General features: G+C 44.0%; 1 protein-coding gene across 1 annotated transcript in view; it reads left to right on the forward strand.

Moving 5' to 3' along the window:
* The first annotated feature begins 1,141 nt into the window (after nt 1–1,141).
* The window catches only part of LOC146772275 (SURP and G-patch domain-containing protein 2-like), a 48,192-nt gene continuing 27,705 nt past the window's right edge, over nt 1,142–21,628 (forward strand). The window contains exons 1-8 of the mRNA XM_085639885.1: nt 1,142–1,296; nt 3,689–3,817; nt 8,267–9,505; nt 11,606–11,702; nt 13,152–13,549; nt 16,789–16,900; nt 17,952–18,472; nt 21,407–21,462. Of these exons, the coding sequence (XP_085496011.1) occupies nt 3,697–3,817; nt 8,267–9,505; nt 11,606–11,702; nt 13,152–13,549; nt 16,789–16,900; nt 17,952–18,472; nt 21,407–21,462 (2,544 nt within the window). The 5' untranslated portion in view covers nt 1,142–1,296; nt 3,689–3,696. The remainder of the gene's footprint in view (nt 1,297–3,688; nt 3,818–8,266; nt 9,506–11,605; nt 11,703–13,151; nt 13,550–16,788; nt 16,901–17,951; nt 18,473–21,406; nt 21,463–21,628) is intronic.

Raw genomic sequence — 21,628 nt, forward strand, 5'->3', positions numbered from 1 at the left:
GAATAAAGTGTTTAGGAGGGAGAGTGAAGCAATATTATCTCACTTTAGCCCTTTTTGTTCACCTCACTTTTTTCTACCTATTTCTGGTCACTACTGTCAAAACCAGTGGTCCAACCTCCAGGTAGAGGAAAGCATTTTAACAAAAAAGACCCAATGATGATGCTTTCACGTCTCTAGAGCAAAACCAAAGGGGATGATGGACGGAGTGTTGAACAATGCAAGCACTCACCCCCAGTCAACTGATCTGGGTTTAATCCATTATCATTCTTTAGCTCACTCCGCCACCCCGGTTCAGACATGGCCATATGCAAATCAGTCTGACCCTGTGCCTCATGGGAACAGTCCACCCCGAACTGCCAAGCCATGTCTTCCCTGGACCGGAAACAAGCATCCTGGGACCGGTTTCTGGCTAATTAGCCGTCATCAGCCAGGCTTGCTTGAATCCAGTGGCAAAGTGAGCAAGGGACCCACGTCTGGGCTTACTCTGCCAACGTCTCTAGAAGCGGAGAATCAAGATATGCCGCTTTTTGCTCCTGTACGTGATTGAGTGTTTTCAAGTTGGTTACCACACCTGACCCTGGTATTACAGGTACACATGATCCATTTCCCTTATGATTATTGTGCTTCGAACATTAAACAATATTAACAGTAATAAAGTGTATATAAATAAGCAAAATGTAAAGTTGTAAAATGTAAAACTTTCTGAAAATGTCTAGGAATTTAAAGGCTTAAAATTTACTAAGTTGGTAGTTTCAGATTGATTAATGGGAGCAGTTTAAGAGCATCAAAGAGAATATAGTATGATGGATGAGTGGCCTCAATTAGATTTAGAACAGTTCCAATCTTTACTATAAAATGTTGATTTTTATTTATGTTTGTTCTTACAATAAGATATTGTATCTTTATCTGATAATCGCTTGCTTCTGTATTTTTTTTTTTGTGGTACAAAATGAAAGACAATGTTTCTGCTGGAATCCCCATCTTCCAGTAATTACTCATTGGGGGAGTTCCAAGGTTAACAAAGACTCCGTTCAGTGGAGGGGGTGTTCCAGTAATTATTAAGCGGGGGCCACAAAACTCAAAAGATTGAGAACCATGGTTCCTGTGCATCATGGCCGTCACGGTCGCAGCGCAGTGACGTACTTCCGTTTCGCTCGGAGGCTGGTCCTTCTTTTGTCTTTGCTGCGCCCGGCAGTGCGTTGTTCCTGTTGTGACGTCACGGGCGTGCGGCGAGCGGTCGGGTCGGTGCGTTGGACTCCGGTGACCGGCGGCGAGGAGCAGACACCCCAGTGTCCGGTAAGAGTCACTCTCCCGAACCCCCTTTTCCGCACTAGTCACCCGGGCCTTGCATCTCACGGCAATGGCTGCGGACGCCATTTTGGGTCAAGGGAACATTTTCTGGCTTCAGGGGGCTAAAACCACCTCCTCCGGGCACCGGCACTGCCAGGACCTCGCCTCAAAGCGCCTCTGATCCCTTTTTATGAATAAAAGCGGTAGCCAATCCGTGTTTTTTATCGGCGGGTTTTGTAAAGTCTTGGAGGTGATATATTCTGTGTATATATCTATACACGTATTTAATGTATCAGCTTTGTGTATATTTTAACTATAATTTATGAACGGGTTAAATCTCTTTATTCTTGTATTTGATGAATCTGTTGGTTTTATTTTTGTTGCGGTGTAGAGGTAAAACCGTCTTTTGATGCTCGCCTCCCAATTTCCTTTAACTAATCTTGAAATAAAAATACCTTAATATTATCTAAGTGACTTACCTGCATTGGCGTGAGGTTGACATGCCTTTGGCCTCTTCAGCCGTCAAAGCTTCAGCCCTTTCTCCTGACTAGCCCGTTGAGATCTTTCTCTTCTGCCATTCATCACCACGAGATTGGTTCTTCGTGCAGCTCTTCCCCGAACCGCATTAGGGCACCTGTAGGCTGGTTGCCAGATCTCTATTTAAACGAGCATTGGCATAGCCAATATGTCTCGCCTTTGGGACCTTCTAAGTATTTAGTTATGCAGCACAATATCCTTTTTCTTTTTTTAAAAATGTATTTATTTATTTTGCATATTTATATAGCGCGATCTCGACCCGAAGGTATTGGAGCGCTTTACATAGCACCGTATTTACATTACATATTCAGGCACGGGGAGATTAAGTGATTTGCCCAGAATCACAGGATGTGGACGCGACCTCGAGGCTCGAACCCTGGTTTCCTGCACCAGAGGCAGCAGCGCAGCAGACGGACCCCATCCTCTCCCCTTCCTTGGTGCAACCACATCAACTGTTGCGTGGCTAAACACTTATAAGGTCCCAAAGGCGAGACCTATTGGCTATGCCAATGCTTGGTGTGGTTGTATGTGTGTGTGTGTGTGACAGTAATACTAAAAGCATATCAAAATAAAGGAACACAAACATTGAGTTTGTGCAAAGAGAAAGCACATTGTAAGTCAAACAGGCGCAGCAAAGCATTAACACATGTTCTTTGATGTTTTTTGAACGAGAACATCAAAGGGGTGCTGCGAAAGTGATCGCGGGCAAAAGTGAAAGTGATCGCGGGCGCTTAATGAGCATGATGAGGTTTGCCATATGGTCCCTCTGCTCCTAAGCGCGAGCCTGCGCACATGCACTGTAGCTCTAGGCTGGCCATGGTAGCATTTTTTGAGCCCTCACAAAAAGTCTCGCCAGGCCAGTGCATGCGCTGGGTCAGGCGAGACCTAAAAAATAATAAATCGTTTGTGAAGCGTTCATACGCTAGAGGAGATTGCATTACCCGTTTAGGTTACTGCCATGTTTCTTTTCATTAAAAGTATTCAGAACTGAGTTCTCGTGCCTCGTCACTACGAGTATCTCTGGAAAAGCTGACTTCTACACACCTGGAGCAAGACGCTGTAGTACAGCAACACCCTGCCTCATTTGAAGATGGTACTTGTTATAGAAACCTGGGCAGAGAAGGCCAACACCCATTGCATATCAGGGCTTTCAGTTTTATAGCGCTACTATATGTACCGTAGGATTCTTAAATCACACTTTTGGGGCACCCGGGTGGCACTAAATCCTGTCCGTATTTGATCAGGAGTTACTGTGTTCAAGGCGTATTTGCTGGACTTTGCTGTGCAATTGACACTGCACCGCAGTTGAGAGATATGTTATAGACTATTGTATATGTTGCCAGTGAAGATTGTATTCTGAGACTGGTTGCAATTTCTATATATTTCTTTTCACTAGACCTAGAGAAACGTGCTGTAGAGCCTATTTTGATGGATTCATCATCATCTGTTGGATTTTGGCGTGGAATAACACGTTTCCCCCCCCATGATGAACTCCAGCATGCTGCTAGACCCCCAGGTTGTCTCCTGCTTCCCATTGAGCTTCAGGCAACTGCTATGGTGTCATCTGAAAGTGCATCTCCCTGACCTATTTTCTGAAAACGATATCATTGACTTTTGTCTAGAGCTGAAGGATCCTTACAATAGAATTTCTTTTCCTCTGGCTTTTTGATGTCTATTTCAAAAGCGGTTTATGCAGTGATTTGCCTGTGTGGTTTGAGTTGTCATAACTTTGTCATTTTTCAAATGCATCGCATAGTAGCAAAGATGGTTTTGAGGTTTTAGTGTTTAAATAATCCTTCAAATGTTGTTCTAACTGAAAATTTAAGTTTTATTCACTTAATGACTTTTCTGTGTTTTTCAGTTTAAAACATGCCGGAACATAGAATTACCCGAGATGCATTTGATGCTTTGGTGCTCGATAAAGTTCGCAAATACAACTTAACAAAGGATGAAGCTATTCGAGAAACTTTACGCGACTTACAACTGCATGGTAGGTACCGCTGGAAACATGCTCGGACAACTTGTGAATTCTGCAGATATAAATTAAATGTAGCCCTTTTTTAGGTCGCGGCCTGCGTAGGCTGCGCTTGCGCAGTCTCGTCTGCGAGATCTTATGTTTCTTAGTGTGGGGCTTGAACCCGCCCCTCTTCTTCATTGGCTGGCTTCCTAAACGGAGGCCAGCCATTGGAGGAGAGGGGCGTCTGTCCATTTAAGCCCCATCTTTTTCGGATTTGGGGGCGTGTTTTTTAGTTTCTTTCTCTCCTCTGGAATGTAAACATTGCAGCCAATGGGAAGAGGAGAGAAAGAAAAACACGCCCCCGAATCCAAAAATAACGCTGCGTTTCTCCGAGGCATTTCTGCTTGACCTCGGAGAAAGATGGTGGTGTTCATGGCGTCATCCCTGTCCACACGGCCCGGCTGGTGCTCGACCCCTCCCCCTGCTCTCGGCTCCCTTGGTGCTCCTGTGTCCGGCTGCTGCTCTGGACTCCTCCCCCTGTCCTCTCCGGCTGGCGCTGTTCGCTCTCCTCCCCCTGGCGCTTGCTCCCTCTCGCCGGGCTAAAGATGGTGGTGTTCATGTTGGGCCGGATCTACCCCGTGACGCTTAGCTCTGACGCATGAGCCTGCTCCGGGAGAATCTGCGGCCTGCCGCTTGGGTGATTTGTTCCCTCGACCTCTCTCGCCCCAGCGCTGCTGCATGCTCTCAGCCCCTCCCTTCTCCTGGGCTCTTCTCCTCCCCACCCCCCCACCCTACGCTCCTGTCCGGGTTAAGTGAGTCCCTCGGGGTCCCGGCGTCCATTTATTTTTGAGGATGCCCAGGTGAGTCAGCAACTAAATTCCTGATCTTTAGCAGCAACAATTTAGTTTGTGTTAAGAGCTCCGTAACGGAGCCAATAATAATTATTTAAATAATGCTGTATTGGAAATCGTAGCCGTCTTTCATTGAAGTGTGTTTGGAAATGCTACTTTTGACTTCTAACCTGGGCTTGAAAGCCTCACTTCGGATGCACTGGACTCCGGCCCCTTTGCTGCTGCCGAGCAAGGGCGGAGAGCAGAAGCAGAGGCCGCAACCCTGCTGGATCCAGTCCTCTCCAGGGCACCACCTCGGTAGGGCGAGGCAATCGCAAACGGGGCCTATGTGCCTTACCATGATGTCTTACTGTAAATGAGAGCACGCCCCGGAACCGGGGATACCAAGACAGAAACTGGTGTGTGCCTGAGGATGCTTGGAGGCTGTGGTGTGCGCGTGTGGATTCTTGGAGGCTGTCGTGTGTGCGTGTGGATGCTTGGAGGCTGTCGTGTGGATGCTTGGAGGCTGTGATGTGTGCTGTAATGCTTGCACAAAGTAATGGTGTTTGCACAATTGCGCGTGTTCATGCTCCTCCATCGGCACCGAGTGAAACCCGCCTCTAGCTTGTGTTGGGTGTCATTGTGAAAGTGGGTGTCCCGGAGAGGACGCGGCCCCTGGTGCCGGATGACGGGCGTTGAGACGTGTTTAGCAGACTGATCAGTGTAAGCTTGGTGTACTTACTGGTAGCAGCGAGTACGGAGCTTGGAGTATTGCTGTTTAGGGTCTTCGTGGTTGCTGGAACATTGTGGGTGTTGAGGAGGCGAGCGCTTAAGGTGTGACCTGGTGAAAGGAGCAGAAACTGCGTAGGAATGCTGCGGGATGTTGTAAGTTGTGGTCTCGGGGGTGCTTTGGAGATTGGGAACCATGTGTATGTTGGGATTGGTTTGCTGTGTGGAAGGTGTTGGTCTCGAGATAGGTCGTATTACCATATGTTCTCCTAACTCTTTCTTTTGCGGTTCTCAGCCGACTTAAGGGTTCTGGGGCAGGCTGCGGGCTTTGTGTTTTATGTGATTCTTGGATGTAAGGCATGAGGACAAGTCTCGCTGGGTGCAAGAAGTGGGATCAGATTCAGGTGTTGGACAGAGGAAAGTTCTTTTCTGTGCGAGTAGTGCATGTGGCGCTGCTGTACATAGTGCACATAGCTTAGTGATTATTCAGACTTGGGCCTGCTGTGGTGTGTGCCCTTTAGGTTTGTTCATGCGAGAATGTATTTACTTAAGTGTGGCAGTCGAACGTCACGTACTTAACATTACATTTGGGACGGTTAAGGCTCCCCATTAATCTCGTAGTCATGTTGGTGCAATATGGTACCTGCAAAGCCATTTGAATTATGCAACGGGAAAGGAGCCAAATATGTTGCAGGATTGACTAAATTATGGGGCACTACAAGGCACATTATGCATCATAATGCGGTGCATTTTGTGATGGTATTGCTTAATTAGTTTGTCATTTTTACATGTTAAAACTGCATGGAGAAAGGTTTTACACCATTAGTACCAGTTTAACACGCGAGTACAGCCATAAGCAACAAAGAGACCAGTTAACATTTGAACAGGAGGTGAAGTGGGTACCACCTCTGCTTTGGCTCCCATGATCAATGTGTATGTGTCTAGATCTATGTGTGTGGCTCTCTGTGTGTGTGTTTGTGTGTGGTTCTGTATGTATGTGTGGCTCTGTGTGTGTGGGTGGCTCTGTGTATGTATAGGTGGCTCTATGCGTGGTGGCTCTGTGTGTGTGGGTGGCTCTGTGTGTGTGGGTGGCTCTGTGTGTGTGGGTGGCTCTGTGTGTGTGGGTGGCTCTGTGTGTGTGGGTGGCTCTGTGTGTGTGGGTGGCTCTGTGTGTGTGGGTGGCTCTGTGTGTGTGGGTGGCTGTGTGTGTGGGTGGTTGTGTGTGTGTGGGTGGCTGTGTGTGTGTGTGTGGGTGGTTGTGTGTGTGTGGGTGGCTGTGTGTGTGTGTGTGTGTGGCTGTGTGTGGGTGGCTGTGTGTGTGTGGGTGGCTGTGTGTGGGTGGCTGTGTGTGTGTGGCTGGCTGTGTGTGTGTGGGTGGCTGTGTGTGTGTGGCTGGCTGTGTGTGTGTGGGTGGCTGTGTGTGTGTGGGTGGCTGTGTGTGTGTGGCTGGCTGTGTGTGTGTGGCTGGCTGTGTGTGTGTGGGTGGCTGTGTGTGTGTGGGTGGCTGTGTGTGTGTGGGTGGCTGTGTGTGTGTGGGTGGCTGTGTGTGTGTGGGTGGCTGTGTGTGTGTGGGTGGCTGTGTGTGTGTGGGTGGCTCTGTGTGTGTGGGTGGCTCTGTGTGTGTGGGTGGCTCTGTGTGCAAATGCAATAGGTCTCGCATTTGAGAGTGATTAAGCTATTGACATTGTAAATAACACTGCCGTTTCTTTAAACCCTTCGCTGCGGCGCAAATTCCGCCGCAGCGCTGGGGGGGGTGAGGGGTGAGCGTGGCGCCGCCATGCTCATGACGGAACCACGCCGTCATGAGTCACGGGCGAGCTGTGCTCATGGCGGCGTGGTTCCGTCACGACTCCGCCCACTCTCTATTTCGCCCGCACAGGCGGGGAATTAGTGCCGCGTGGGAGGAGCGGCCGCCAACGGTCGCAGCATGACGGAACCACGCCGTCATGAGCACACGCCTCCCGTGGCTCATGACGGCGTGGTTCCGTCATGAGCGCACAAGGGGTTAAATGTTTTAAAAACTAAAACATATAAACAAAAATGTCATGAGCAATGCCAATAGCTCTAACTTTAACAATGCAGAGACCATTGCATTGTAAATGCTTGTTAAATCAATGTGAACTGTTCCGCATAGCAGATTACGGAAGTTAAAATTGTTGCATTAACGAGAACACCACTGTCCCATCAGCTCCACGCTGGCAAATAGTTACTTTTTGCAGGACTGCAGGGTTTCTGATTTAAATTTTAATGAAAGTTGAATGCTTGTTGTATGATGTCTGAGGTGATTCCTTTGTTGTATGATGTCTGAGGTGATTCCTTTGTTGTATGATGTCTGAGGTGATTCATTTGTTGATCTATAGTTGGAACAATTGTTTCTTAGGTAACATTAATATAAACACAAGCTCACCTTGCAGAAAGTCTATGTAGGCATTGAGAAACTTCAATTTGAAGTAGGACGAATGTTACTTTGCAGGCTGTGCAACAAAGCACAGCCTAAATACTTTTTCTAGCTTTAAAATGTTTCTAGGCAACCTTAACCCGAAGGCTGGAGCTCCAGAAAGGGGTTTGTACTGCCACTTTTCATTGTATTTATAGTTAGACGGTTCATGCCACTACTCGTATAACGTTTTGGAGGAATGCAGCATTTTATAATGTTTGTGCAAGCTAAATATTGTTACAATAAACTAGGTGAGGTAATTATACGAAATACATGAATGGATATCTTGGTATTGATGTATTTTAATGGAGTGTAGTTCATATTGAAAGCCCATCAAATGCTGGTCTGAATGCAAGTTGTGGCCATTGCATGCTGCTTGGTTCCTTTCCGTCCCCCTTCCCCACCTGCTCAAATGGTATCCGTATGTGTGTGACAATAGTTTTGTTATAATGTAGGCTAAAGCTTTTTTCTTTTTATTACTTTCAGCTCCTTCCAGGTCTGTCCCAAGAATGGAGAGATATGAAGGTGATTTGCGAGACATGGAAAGGTTTTTGCGATCAAGTAGAGGTGAATTTCCAGGACCATCCCCTCGGGAGTTAGAAGATGAAGTGTCTGCAAGTCTTCATTTTGTTTTTCCAGATCGTAGAAGGTCTCGTAGCCCTCCAATAGGTGAACAGCTGTACTTTAAGGGAGATTTTGCTGGTACTGAGTTAAGGGGACGAGAGTTAAACTCAGCTGCTATGGATTCTGCTTGGTTGCGAGAAAAAGAACTTCTTCTTTCTCGACGCAGAGATCATAGCCCCCTTCGAGCACAAGAACGTGACTTTGAAGGTAGTCGAAGGGTAGAAGCATTTAGAGGAATAATGAGTCCAGATTATGAATCAGTGCGGCAGAAAATTAGAGCCCAAGCAGCGCAGACTCATGAGGGTTCGTTTGCTCAGCTTGGTCCTACAAGAGATGAAGAAGCATGGAATGTTAGAGAACCCAAGATTGATGTGGACGACAGCGATGTTTTTTCTAAAGTTGGAAGTCAGTTGATTCACTGGGCGGAGTTTCACAAAGTTAAACACTCCTCTGATTTTCATCAGCAGCACAATGCACTCTTCTTGGCAGAAACGGAGGCATGTGCCAAAACACTAGCTTCTTTCAAATGCTCCCTGAAACCTGAGCATAGAGATTTCTGTTTCAGTATGGTCAGAGAGTTAAAGCACCCAGCTTTGAAGAGTCCCAAAGTCGATAACGATCTTTTAAACCTGCTGGTGAATAAAAATGCAGTACAAACAAAGAATGACTTCTTTATACTGATTAAACCATTTGATAGAAGCATGAGGAGCATCCAAGAGTCGCTTCTGAAGAGTGTTGTTCCCCTGCTTATGGCCTGCAATACCTTTGAACTCAAGAAAGGCTTTGATCCTGCTGAGCTGCCTGCTGCTCTAGAAAATACAATCTCTTTGTGTCGTAAATCCCTGGTGCTCTTTGGCCAAACCTACTCACTCGCTACATGGTTGAGGCAGGAGAGAATTCTGGAAACCATTGGCTTAAGAGGCAAGGTGGCAAAACCTTCCGGATTCCCAAATCTCGATGATTCCTTTCTGTTTGGGAAAGAGTACATGTCGCATCTTAAATCCTATCTTGAAAACAGTGGCACACCGTTCCGCATGAAGTCTAATACCAATTTTTCAGAAAAGGAAAAAGATGATTCGCAGATCAAGTCGGAGCCTGAAGGTAAATTTGCAAAACTTGGTTCTCGGGTGCTAATCAGGTTTCCTGAGTCGGGGGGGGGGGGGGGGGGGGGCGGGGTGTACGTTGGCTTGTAGATGAGGGATTCACAGTATAGTTGGGCCATTTGAATGCCTTACTGTGGGATTATCAAGGCTAGAGGAGTGAGTTATTGTGCTACTGAATGAATGAGAATATGCATTTGAATTGCTTTTTGATCTATTATTATTGCTTGGAATTTGTGTGGAATGTAGTCACCAGGTTAATTGGTGTTAACCGTGCAGGAAAGGGATTCTAAACCCCACCTCTAGTACAGTGTGATCCTCTGTACCTAATCTGCAGACTGCCTCTGGAAACTTCTATTACCACAGTAAGCAGATAAATATGACTGGAGCGGTAAATTAATTCAAAGCTAACCTGATTGCGAAATGAGTCTGCCAGAAAATCAACCTGCCTGCTATTTCATGTACCTATCTCTCTTCGCTCTCCACAGCCGTTTCCGAGGTTATGTTTATAATTAATCTTCTCTGCACATACTTGCAATTTAGTGTGGCTTATTTCCCGACTCAGTTTACCTCCAATAGCTCTTGTTTTTTTTAAGTGTTCATTTTCCCTTGTTCTGCCATTTCATTGTTAGCCGAGTTACACTCCTTGAACTGCTCCACTGTCATGTCCCTAAAGATGTTTAAGAACATGGATTTATAGTCCTGAGGAAAGGGCCAAAGTACTTTATTAAGTTTAGCGGGTAGATCAAGTTTCTAGCAAACCAAAGTAACGCTATTGCTAACTGAAAGATGTCTGTGCTTTACACATGGTCAGCCAATTCAGTTTTTTTTGCAGAAATATATCTCTGGTAATGGTTTCATGGTGGCTCTTTAAAGCTTTTCCCATCACGTGCACATCCTATAGCCATTTTTGTGCTCACCATTGTGAAATTGATCTTCAAGTTGCTAGGGCTGCCCCCTCTTTTGGTAAGAGATGATATAGTGGTATGCTCTGTACTGGACAAAGCCTAAAAATCCCACCCGTTTGTGTGCTTCCAATTGCGCACCAAGCAGTGTTGTGAAAATGCTCTCTTCTTTAAGCTGTCTCCTGTCCCATGGGGACGCCTACCTCCATGCACACGTTCGTATACACCTCCACAAATAAGCCCATAACCACTGAGGCACTCCAATGGAGATCCGAGTGATGTCTGAAAGGGTTTTATTGACTTTGATTCTTCGAGCTGTGTTATACAGGAATGAGGCAAACAAGTTTAGAACGGGACAAGATAGACTATCCTTTTCTCCTGAAGGTTAATCATGTTATGTTTCACCGTATCGAATGCGGAGTAGAGATCAAGAAGAATATTTAAAGTATTTGAGTCTATGAAAGGCAAATGTGCTGGAGAACTGTAGTTACTGGTAAGTAACTAGCTTCTTTACTACAGTGTACACCAATCTTGATGGTGGCAGCAGACCTTTACTGAGGTCAAGTGACAACATGGTATTAAATATTGAAAGTAAATACAAAAATGATAAGTTCTGGTTACTGAGGAGAGTAAGTACATCTTCAATTCAAGACAGATTCTATACATAGCATTTGGTCCGTTTCAAAGCCTTCTCAATATCAAGAACTCCAAATATATATCTCCAAAGTTTTGTCAGGCTTCCCTTGGAATCGGAGTTTGTGCAAAACTTGACGCAAGTGCTTTCTATATCTGGCCTGCTGTCAAGTGTTGCAAGTCAGCTCAGGAACATTAGTGCTGGAAATTCATGTAATGTGTGATTTCTTGGAGCAAGTTTTTTTTTTATTTAAAATTGCCTTTGTGTTGGTTTTTGCAATGACCCCTTTGAGAGAGTTGACTGCTGTGTATAGTGGTGATTACCAGTGCCACTCATCCTTGTTGGGTGGGAGGATATGCAGAAATTGTGCAAACTTTTTGGCTATATTACTTGCACAGCATGCCATAAGCAAATGATTCTTTTAGATTCATTTAAGAATTTTCTGACTAAACCTGTGGTTGGTGCACTGCAGAAAAAGCTGCCACTCAACTAATTGTAATCTTTTGTCAATGCTTGGATTCAAGCACAGTTATAGTTCAGTGTACCTTGTGTCGCCCTATAGATTCTGATGTGTTTCAGACGATTGATCGTCTTCTTGAGAATGCCATGGACTCTCGGAGATCTAGAACTGCAGACAAAGCAAAGAGACCTGCATTCTGGTAAGTTAAGAAGCAGCGATTTAATTTGTGGGCCAGGAGCTTGCGTGCATAGTTTAGAAACTGCTACACTCACAAAAAAGTAATTGCCATCTCTATTGGAATCAGTTCAGTCATTCCCTGAATGAAGTCAATTTCCATCTTGTTTAAAGGCATTAGACTGCTTCTGTAATTGGAATGGAAATATTGTATTCAAAGTATCCATGCTAATGTTTCATGTACTGGCTTAGAGTTTCAAACTAAGAAGATGGAGCTTTCGTCATACAGGATCAGCACACTCCTTTCTTACATGAGCTAAACAAGCAGAGAAGGGAATTGATACTGGTGCACTGGGCATATGACTGACATTTAAGGGCGACAGGGGTTATTGGGCCTGCTTATGCTAATTCTGCTGTATCAAGTGGCCTTTTGGCACTGTGTACCTATGCTTTTTGTCTTCTGTCCATATTGCAACAAAGAAAATTACGTTTTTAACTCAATTGAAAAGCGTTGGCTCTTAATTAGGCCAACTTTGCAATAGATTGTAACTGCCCAAACCTGCTGCATGTGTGCTGGTGTTAGAACATTTTTAAAATGTACATTGTGTATTATGATTTTACAGATACTTTATCAGTAATGGTCCAAATACCTCCACTTCTGTACCCTCTAAGCACTCCAAGTCACCACAGAGTTCTGTGACAACGCAGAACCTCAAGGCCACATGCTGAACTCCTTTACTGAGGTGACTTGTAGTATCCTTCATAATGTAAAGTAAGGTTTTTATTTACCAAAAAAGTATTACCCATATAATGCAGGGGCCCCTTGCATCTGCCTACACTTGCAAGGGGCAGCATGCCATGTCTGACACCTTCTGGCAGTCCTACCGTTCTAGCCAGGAGCACTGTGCATCCTGGCAAAGTGCTTAGCTTATCGGTAAAACGTCTTGCAACCAATTTATATTCCTGGGAATAAGTTCCAAGAGATGTTGAAGATCTTTTTATTTGCTAAAGACAAATTATCTTTGAACAAAGAAAGAGAAACCTAAAAAGCCCACAGGGTAGCTATCCAAACTATTATTTAAAATCCAAGATAAGTTTGACTTTATTTATAACTGTTTTGCATATCTTAATTTATTTAACCGTTTAAATCTATGCAATTAACGGAGAACAGAATAAGTAATGGAATATTTGAAAGACTTGGAGGTCGTTCAGCAGGACTGTATTAGGCTGTTGAATAGGTCAGGCTTCATATCTGTGAAATTACTCATTACATTTTGACTGCAATTGTGGACTGTGTTAGATCAGATAAAGTGCATGGTAGGCACATCTGATATCGCACTCTAACTTATGCGTGCGTGGCTAGGCTGACATTCTCTCGTGTCACTTTGGATTGAAAACATGTTACTGTTTGAAACCTATTTATAGCGGTCTGTTAATGTAAGAATGATAGTCACTCCTTGCTATGCGTTTTTAGGTTTTTGTTTGCTGAAAAGAGTAAGGAGTACAAGTATTATCAGAAAAAACTGGCAGAATTACGGAAGGTGAAAAAATTTACAAAGGAGTCCGAAATGCAGACAGAAAAAATAAAGACACCGGAAGACCTTGCTACTGAGTCCATGAGAGCGGTAAGGTATGCTCGAAAGGCCCTGGAGGTCAAGAGAAAACTTGCGAGGGGATTAGCAGAGTCAAGACGAAGGAAGGTGAAACGCTGGAATATAGGTACCCAGACTGTCCTCTCTGCTTCGCTGATGTTAAAGCTAAAAGCAAAACGTGGTTCACACCAGCGGAAGTCCGGCGATAAAAAGCCCACAACTGACTCTTCCAAAAGCGGAACTCCAAAGAAGGAAACTATTGATGCTGAATCCCTTGGAGGTAGGCACATTGTGTTCTATATTCTTGAGTCCAGATATTGAGAGATTGGTATTCAGCATGTATGCTCCTTTATTTTCTCGAGTCGCTTGATTGCATTCTCGTAACCTTTTTACATTCCTTTCCCTTGTATTTGTAAGTACATGCCTATTGACGCGTATCAGTGTTATGAAGTGACACAGAGAGAGAGAAGGCTATTAACGGCATTCTTTGTTTAAAATCAGTTGCTCTCGTGCATGACAGTTTGAATCGGTATATGTAGAATGTACATGCTTGAAAGGAGCGTCATTGTATCTATTCTGTTGGCAGTACATGCCGTATTAGATTTTAATATGTAAAACAGTGTCCTCAGTAAAAATGCATCCACACATCTTTCTTTCATAACAATTTAACGGCTCTACATATGGGGTGTAAAGAAAAAGATGTACCATTTATTTACTAGTCCTAGCTATCAACAAGAGGGGCTTAGAAAGGGGACCACACGAAAAAGTGCTGCTGGGAAAACATCTGCACAAGAAGTGCGTCAAGACAAACCAGGAAAACCAGGTATGGGAATAGAGAAGCGGAAATTCAACCGATAAGTGATGAGACCAAAACACTGCTACATTACAATTAAGTTAAACTGGTGAAGTACCGTTTCCTAATTGTATAGTAGGCATCTATAAACGGTTGAATTAAAATTAATTAAGCTCTCCACATAGTTTCATCCCATTTGCCTGGTAACTACAAAATATGTTAATGTGTTGTGGGGGAAAAAAGTCTGTTCAACTGTTGTCTCTGCCAGGTAGCTGTAGTATTGCAGATGATAGACAACTGTTAGAACTCAGTTCCTTGATAATTTACTGTAGGAAGCTGGCTCTGTATATACTATACCAAAATGAGGTATAGTGTGCACAGAGTCCAGTCGAACCCCAAATGTAGGCAGAATTAAATGTAGATATCACCTTACTCTCTATTTGTGGTAGTGTGGTCGAGCAGTAAGGCTTTTTCAGAGGGTAGTGTTAAACATTCGTTGTACACACTCAGCAGCAAATGATGTCACACACTCAAAGACTGAACTCGGGCCAATTTTGATTATATAAAAATATTAAGTTATTTTATTTCTACAACAAAGTCAAGCCTGGGCCAGGTAAGTGAAGTAAATGCTTTGTATAATCTTATGATGTGTTTACAATTGAATGCAGGTTGATTGAAATGCAGGAAAGGCAAAATATCGAAATTACTGTTCAGATATTATTCCATATGCCTTTTATAGTGGTTAAGGAGCCTGTGGTATTGGCTCCCACTAGCACCAGAGATTATCTAGGAATTTAGGGTCTCTATAGAGGCCTAATACGGGGTTTTGTAGGGTTTAAGGCGAGACTTTATTTAAAGGGGATTTTGTCCATAAGTCTGTTCAGGTGTTGAAGGTTTAATCAAAGCACAAACTGAGAAAGGAAAGGGGAACAAAGCGCTGGATAAGAGCGTCTCCAGCTTTCAGTCTTCACTTGAGATGCCTTCGTTCTCAGGTCAGCACTCCTCCAGTCATTTACCCGCCAGGGCCCTGCGTCCCCAAAAGAGACACAGTTAACACAATACCGTCACTGGTCAGTCCGTAGCTCTACTATGGTGCTATCCCTTCACCAGTGCCTGTGTATCACCTGAGGTTTGGTGAGAGGGGAAGGAGGGGACACTGTGATAGGGTTTAGCGAAAAAATGTGCCCCTTTTACTCAGGCAGTAACCCCTTTAACCCCCTCCCTGCAAACCTTCTCCAGGAAACCAAAAGGGACACTTGCCTGGAGCTACGGCCCTCCGGGACCGTAGTGCAGGGTATCTCGGCGCCCTGTCTCTCTCGGGGGCGTCTGGATACTGAGCCAGTGGTTGGTGGGGAAACATCACTCTTCGGCGTTGTTCCTCTGTCCTGTGTTTCAGGGCTTCTCTTCGGCACCGTCCTCCTCCTCGGGTCTTCGGGATGCTGCTCCTTGTGGTTGGCGTTCGGTCGCTCTCTCCTTGTCGTGCATCTCCTCGCTCTCCACTCCCCTTCCGACCCCCTCCGTCCCTCGCACTCCGTCTTTTCACCCCCTCGGAGTCTCCCGGTGACGTCTTTTCGTGCGCGTCTGCCACAGCTGAACTGTCTACCTAGAAGGCTGACCCCTAGAGAGAAACGTTGGTCAGCTATTGAGAGGGAGGCCTTTGCTGTGGTTTGGGCCCTGAAGAAGCTGAGGCCATACTTGTTTGGCACTCACTTCAAGATTCAGACAGACCATAAGCCCCTCTTGTGGCTAAATCAGATGAAGGGTGAAAATCCCAAACTTCTTAGGTGGTCCATTTCCCTACAGGGGATGGACTTCACAGTGGAACATAGACCTGGGACTGACCATGCCAATGCAGATGGACTCTCCAGATATTTCCACTTAGAACATGAAGACTCAACTGGTCAAGGTTAGTTTAATGTCCCTAAGTTTGGGGGGGGGTTGTGTAGGAGAGTAGGGTCTGCTTTCTATGTTCACCCCCACTTTTTGCTTTTTGCTTTACTGGTTTTCGACTTAGATGTGGCTGTGGGCCTGCTGATCAGACCCACAGCCCTGCACATTCGGGTGCCATCTTGAAATTATCGGGCGTTCCGGCCCCCGTACTGCCCATACCACAGAGCCATCGCTATACAGAGCTGTATAATGCTTCTCTGTCTATGCGCTGTATGCAAGCTACTGTAGTATATGCTTCAGACGGAAAATATTACTGGTAAAAAACTGTTTGGCGTTTGTATTATTGTAGATTGACGTAGCCTACCCACCTCCTTGGATGCCAACTCACTGCAACACTTGTGATGTCTTTAATGATGAATTACTTTATAATCACATTCGTTCTCCAGTTCACTGACCTAATGCTTAGTATTGACTATCTTACACTTTCCCGCTTGGGATGAATACAACCCAGGGTGGAGTCTGTGTGCTGGGACATTGTGGGTTTCAAGGGATGGATCACCAGTCCCCTTGAAACCAAAGCTCATTCGAAGAGGAAACCACTATCTGAGCCGAATACTAGATGACAGACTGCTGCACATCGTGTGGGTTTCCAGCACTACAAGCAAGTAGTAGGTTTGAGCCCCCCTGCCCGCCCTACTTGATTGTATTTTCTTTTTTCAGTAAACGTTCTTTGAAGAAACTGTACATTCAGAGATCCAGATTATAGACTGGGACACAAAGTGTTCTTTGCTCTGGCAGCTGTAAACTTAAGTCTGTTTTTTTTATTTTTTCCACAGTTGATGCTGCAACAAAGGATACAGCTGAGAAACTGGCCCAGTTTGTTGCGCAGATGGGACCAGAAATTGAAAAATTCAGTATGGAGAACAGTGAAAGTAATCCAGAATTTTGGTGCGTTTTAATCAGAAGTATAAATGTTTAAATGCTCGTGCCTTCAAATTCCCCTATTATGGCTAACCCACGAATTTATGACTCCGCGTGGCCCAAAACTGCCACTCAAGTGTTTATTTATACTTATGCATGGCTTATGTATAGTGGGTCTTCTACCTACCGCGTAAAAGCTGCTCGCCCATCTCTGTCCATTCGCTACATTGTGATGTAAACTTTATGCACAAACGAGGGGAATGCGAGAAATTTGTCCATCGGATGTCTGTTGCCGTCCCAATCCCTTATAAAAAATATACAACAATACTGTGTAGTTCCACAAAAAAAGTAGGACTGGGTAAATTTTGCAGGTTGGCCCCTCATGATGCGAGGTATAGCCCTTTCAGGATGCACTGACCCTACCCCACCGAAATGGCATGCCTCATCATAGGGTCGTTCTCCACATTGGGTGAGAGGTGGTCTTTTCTCAGCCCGTGATATCAAGCTGGGCCAAAAAGCACATGCCCTTGCTTATCTGGAGCAGGTTGGTGTAGAGTATATTAGGAAGAGTTTGAAGTTTGTTCTGGATTTCAGAGTATTTATTTTTATTACCTCAATTAATCCATGTCCCGTGTTAGTAAAAACTGCAATGTTATATTACAGGGTATAATGTTGGAGAAGGGCACTGTGTTTTCTGACAGTAGTGGTATTTGTCTGGGCCTGTTTTCCAACAGTAGTGGACACAGTTTTATCCAGTAGTGGTCTGTGGAAGTCACGGGCACATAGTTAAACTTTTTTGGTCCGCATTTGTCAGTGGTGCATGGTTATCCTGCTAGCCAGTCATTAATACTCTTTTAGCAGAATTTGGCCTCTGACTGGAGTATCTGCTCCTTTACCTGTGATTTTTGTTTTTGACTGCTTTGTATGTGTGGTACTTGCTGCACACTTCTAGACGTCTACATTTCGGAGCAGTTTCAAATTGACCCTTGGGGTATAAGAAGTTAATTGTGGATAACACATGGGCTTTGAGTACCAGTATTAAGCTCAATCATTTAATTATAATTTGTTTGTTTCACAGGTTTTTACATGCAAAAAATAGTCCTGCTTACAAATACTATCAATTGAAGATTACAGAGTTTCGTCGAGCCATGGGCATACCTGATGACTATTTTGAAAGACTAGCCCTTGAAGAAGCAGCTAAAGCACAAGCGCTCGCAGAAGCTTCTAAAGTACCAGAGACAGACAGTAAAGATCAGGCGCTCGAAAAGAAAGCTTCAGGACCCGGCGCTTCAAAACGGCCATCTCCTGATTCCAAGTCAACCCCGGGCTCTGCCTCAGAAACTCAGGATCAGAAACCAGAAGTGGCAGGCACCAGTGTGCTGGCGAAACAACCCTTCCAGCTCCTTGAACAAATGGCAGCTGTTTTGCCACAGGCTGCCTTCGGTGAATGGAAGCAAAGTATGGCCTTAACTGATGTCTCGCAGGCGACATCTACTACGTCTGTTCCTGCTCCTGCTTCGCTCCCAAGGAAGAGAGTTGGAGCACTGAAGGTTGGAATGCTTCCATCAAAGAGGGTGTGCCTGGTGGAGGACTTGAAAGGCAAGTCTTCTTGCAAAAGTGCCTACTAAATGCTTAATATGGCTTTATTGGGGATCGCTATTTTATTTGGGCTTTGATATGTGGGAAGCCCTTAAAAATATATGTTCCCATCTTTTATCTCTAATTTTATTTTAGGATTATTGCCTTCACTTGATCATTAATTTCTGTTCCACTACCATGTCTTCAGGCTTATACGTTCCAGAGCGGGCGCCAGAATGTGGAAAAATTGAGTGCACAAACCTTGCCTTCTGAAATTCAGATATCCGTTCCGTACATCATTCCCATTTCTGAGTTTTAGGTGGCAGAACATAGCTCTTCACTGCATTTGTTCCTGTTCACACTGGCTTATTTTCTTGTGCCACTCTTTTGTCTTAATAGTACCTCCACGCTTCTACAGTTTAATGTCTTCTTTGAAGAAGAAATTCACTAATAAGTAATAAAGTTATCTATATCTGGGTGACGGTGCTCGCAGGGTAGGGAGAACCACTGACCTCCCCAAAATTAAATATTCATGACCACGGTCATCAAAAACTTCCAAAGTGTATATGCAACTCCCCAGCACTCGTCCAAACAGTAACTTCACAAATGATGGATCAAGGTACCACAGTAAGTACAAATATCAACAATGCAGGTGATGTTTCCTGTTCTTTATTCCTGTATGTCTCCAGGCTGAAAGATCTCTTAAAACAATGGCAGCCGACACGTGATTCGTCGCAGCATGGGTAGTATCCCACAACTTTTTCAAGCTTTGTCGTTAGAGTAAAATGCTTATATCTCGTGGTTCTAATTCCATCTCACGGTCGAAAAATCATTAAAAAATTGCCAAACTGTGTCCAAAAGGGTCAGGATGCCGTGCAGTATCTCATAAGACATATCGCGTTTTCGAAAGCTGAAGTGTCGACGGAACCACATAAATCAATGCCTACAAGTCGAGTGCGGTGCAGGGATAGATGGCTGTTTCTCTATCACTAGAGCCATATTGAAATATTGGTCTGTCGTATAATGGTTTAGTCAACGTACCATATGGAGGTAGTGGATTTATTGAGGTTGCGCAGGTTCCCTGGTTTGAATCTAGAAACCATTTTTGTGTTTCTTACTCAGTTTCTGCATCACTTCTCTTTTGAATGCACTCTTGTATTTTATGCACTACATAACATCTCTGTGCAAGGCACGTTCTTTGAGCAGATTCCGTGCTTACTTTTTCACTGTAGTTAACCATTGGTCGCAACAACTCTCCTTAGTAAGGTGTATTACATGTGCCATTGTGTTTTTAATCATGCTGCTCTTTTGTGGCTAGAGAAGTACAAAGATCCCTCTGGTACAAGTTTTAGGTGCAGGCCAAGCTTAAAGCAAGTACTTTGGAGTAGAGAAACATGAAAAATTCCAGGTTAAATATTGGTGCTCTCCAGCCCTTATAAGAACATTCTGTTGGGATAAAAGTATTTTACATTGCTTAGCCCTCCCAGTAAGCTCACCATCAACAGCTTTAAAATGTGCTCTCATTTCAGTTTTTAATTTTTATTTTTTAAATTTTTGGGAAGGGGGGCATTTTGCTCCTTCTCCGATACCATTGTAGTTTGGCTTTACCCCCTCGTGAAATCTAAATCTGTCCTTCCTATTTCAGGGCCTTAAATTTGCCAGTGGAGACCCTAAGCGGTTTCTGGAACATCCCTATGTGAAGATTTTAATTTCTTTACTTCAGACCAGTTTGTTCAATAAAGTCTGGCTGGCCAGCAGTTTTTATTCCAGCTCCTCAAGGTTACGTTTTGCAGTGGAGGCCACACTACGAGGAGTGCTGTGATCCAAAAACCCCTATCTCTTTTTAGTCTAATGACCTCTGGTGCCATTGGTGTAACAGATTCCAATGGCGATATCCAGAGCTTGTTGTCCTACAACAATAAAAAGCACCTGAATGTTGCCACACGTTTTGTGTTATGCTAGTGCAGTGCAGAGGGTGTAGTTTCTGGATTCATGTTATCACAAAAGTTTAATACCTTAATGTGAGATTTTAAATATGATAATGGACAGTCTACAACAGCAGTGCTCACTGCTGTCTTTTTTACAAGAAATTGGCCAGGTCCCTGATAGGTGAAATATTTTCTTCTTATGTATTTCTTACCCTTTAAGTGGTGTTTTGAGGTCCGTTGGCTCTCTGAAAATATGAAACGTTTTTTCTTGACTTTTTATATTTGGTATGTCGGAATAGACAATCCATCGCAAAGGACCTTAATTATGGGGCTTTGATAGACCTATACAAGGGCGGTTTAGTAAGCAGTCTACTTACAGCTGGTTGATGTTGCAGTTGAAAAGTGTTACACTACATGGAACACCTTTAGTGGCCTTCCATTATCTTTGAGCTCACTGAGGATAAACCAGGGCTGTCCAGAACCTGTTGAGCAAGCACTGCTCTGCCAGTTGTGTGAAGCATCCTTCTTTACAAGATGAGGCCCTGGAGCAGTCAGTGGCTACTGACAATATTGATGTTTACTGTTGACATCCAAGGATCACAGCACTGGTGTCCTTAAATTGTATGGCCAATTTACTCCATTTAAACCCTTGACTTTCTTAAAATAGCGCGTGCTAGCATAAAAGCTTATTCCAGGAGGTGGAGGAGTTTTGAAAATTGTGATTCAGTATGTTAAAGTTAAAAACTTGCCACTCCCTCACATTAAAAAAGAAACCAACGTTGTCAACAGGTAAGTAACGAAAAACTAAAAAAATTAAAAAATGAGGTGCACACATTTTTTTTGCCAAGTTGAAATTTCTTGTAAGCATTGCAAATATAGTTGAAAGTAATCTGATTTTGTGAGCTCCAAATGCCTGCCTTTTAAAAGTTTGACTTGATGTAAATTATGCATTACTGGTGGCAATATTTTATATCCCCTTTTTTAATGTTAAATAACGAAGATCTGATCTGTCTGGTTTAAATTTTAGTTCACGACCCTGTCAGAATTGCCTATGAGAGGCCACAGGGACGAACAAACAAGAAGGTAAGTAAGCGGTCTGTTGAAATAATGTATACAGAAAGATCATGTATACATTTTTTTTAAATTCTTTACTGTTTTTTAAGTTACTTCTGAATCCTAGTTGTACCTGTCAGAACACTTCTGTGCTTTAATAAAACTGATAATTGGTAGTAAATGGATGTCAGATCTG

Source organism: Triturus cristatus, chromosome 12 (genome assembly GCF_964204655.1).
Source record: "Triturus cristatus chromosome 12, aTriCri1.1, whole genome shotgun sequence".
Taxonomy (NCBI): domain Eukaryota; kingdom Metazoa; phylum Chordata; class Amphibia; order Caudata; family Salamandridae; genus Triturus; species Triturus cristatus.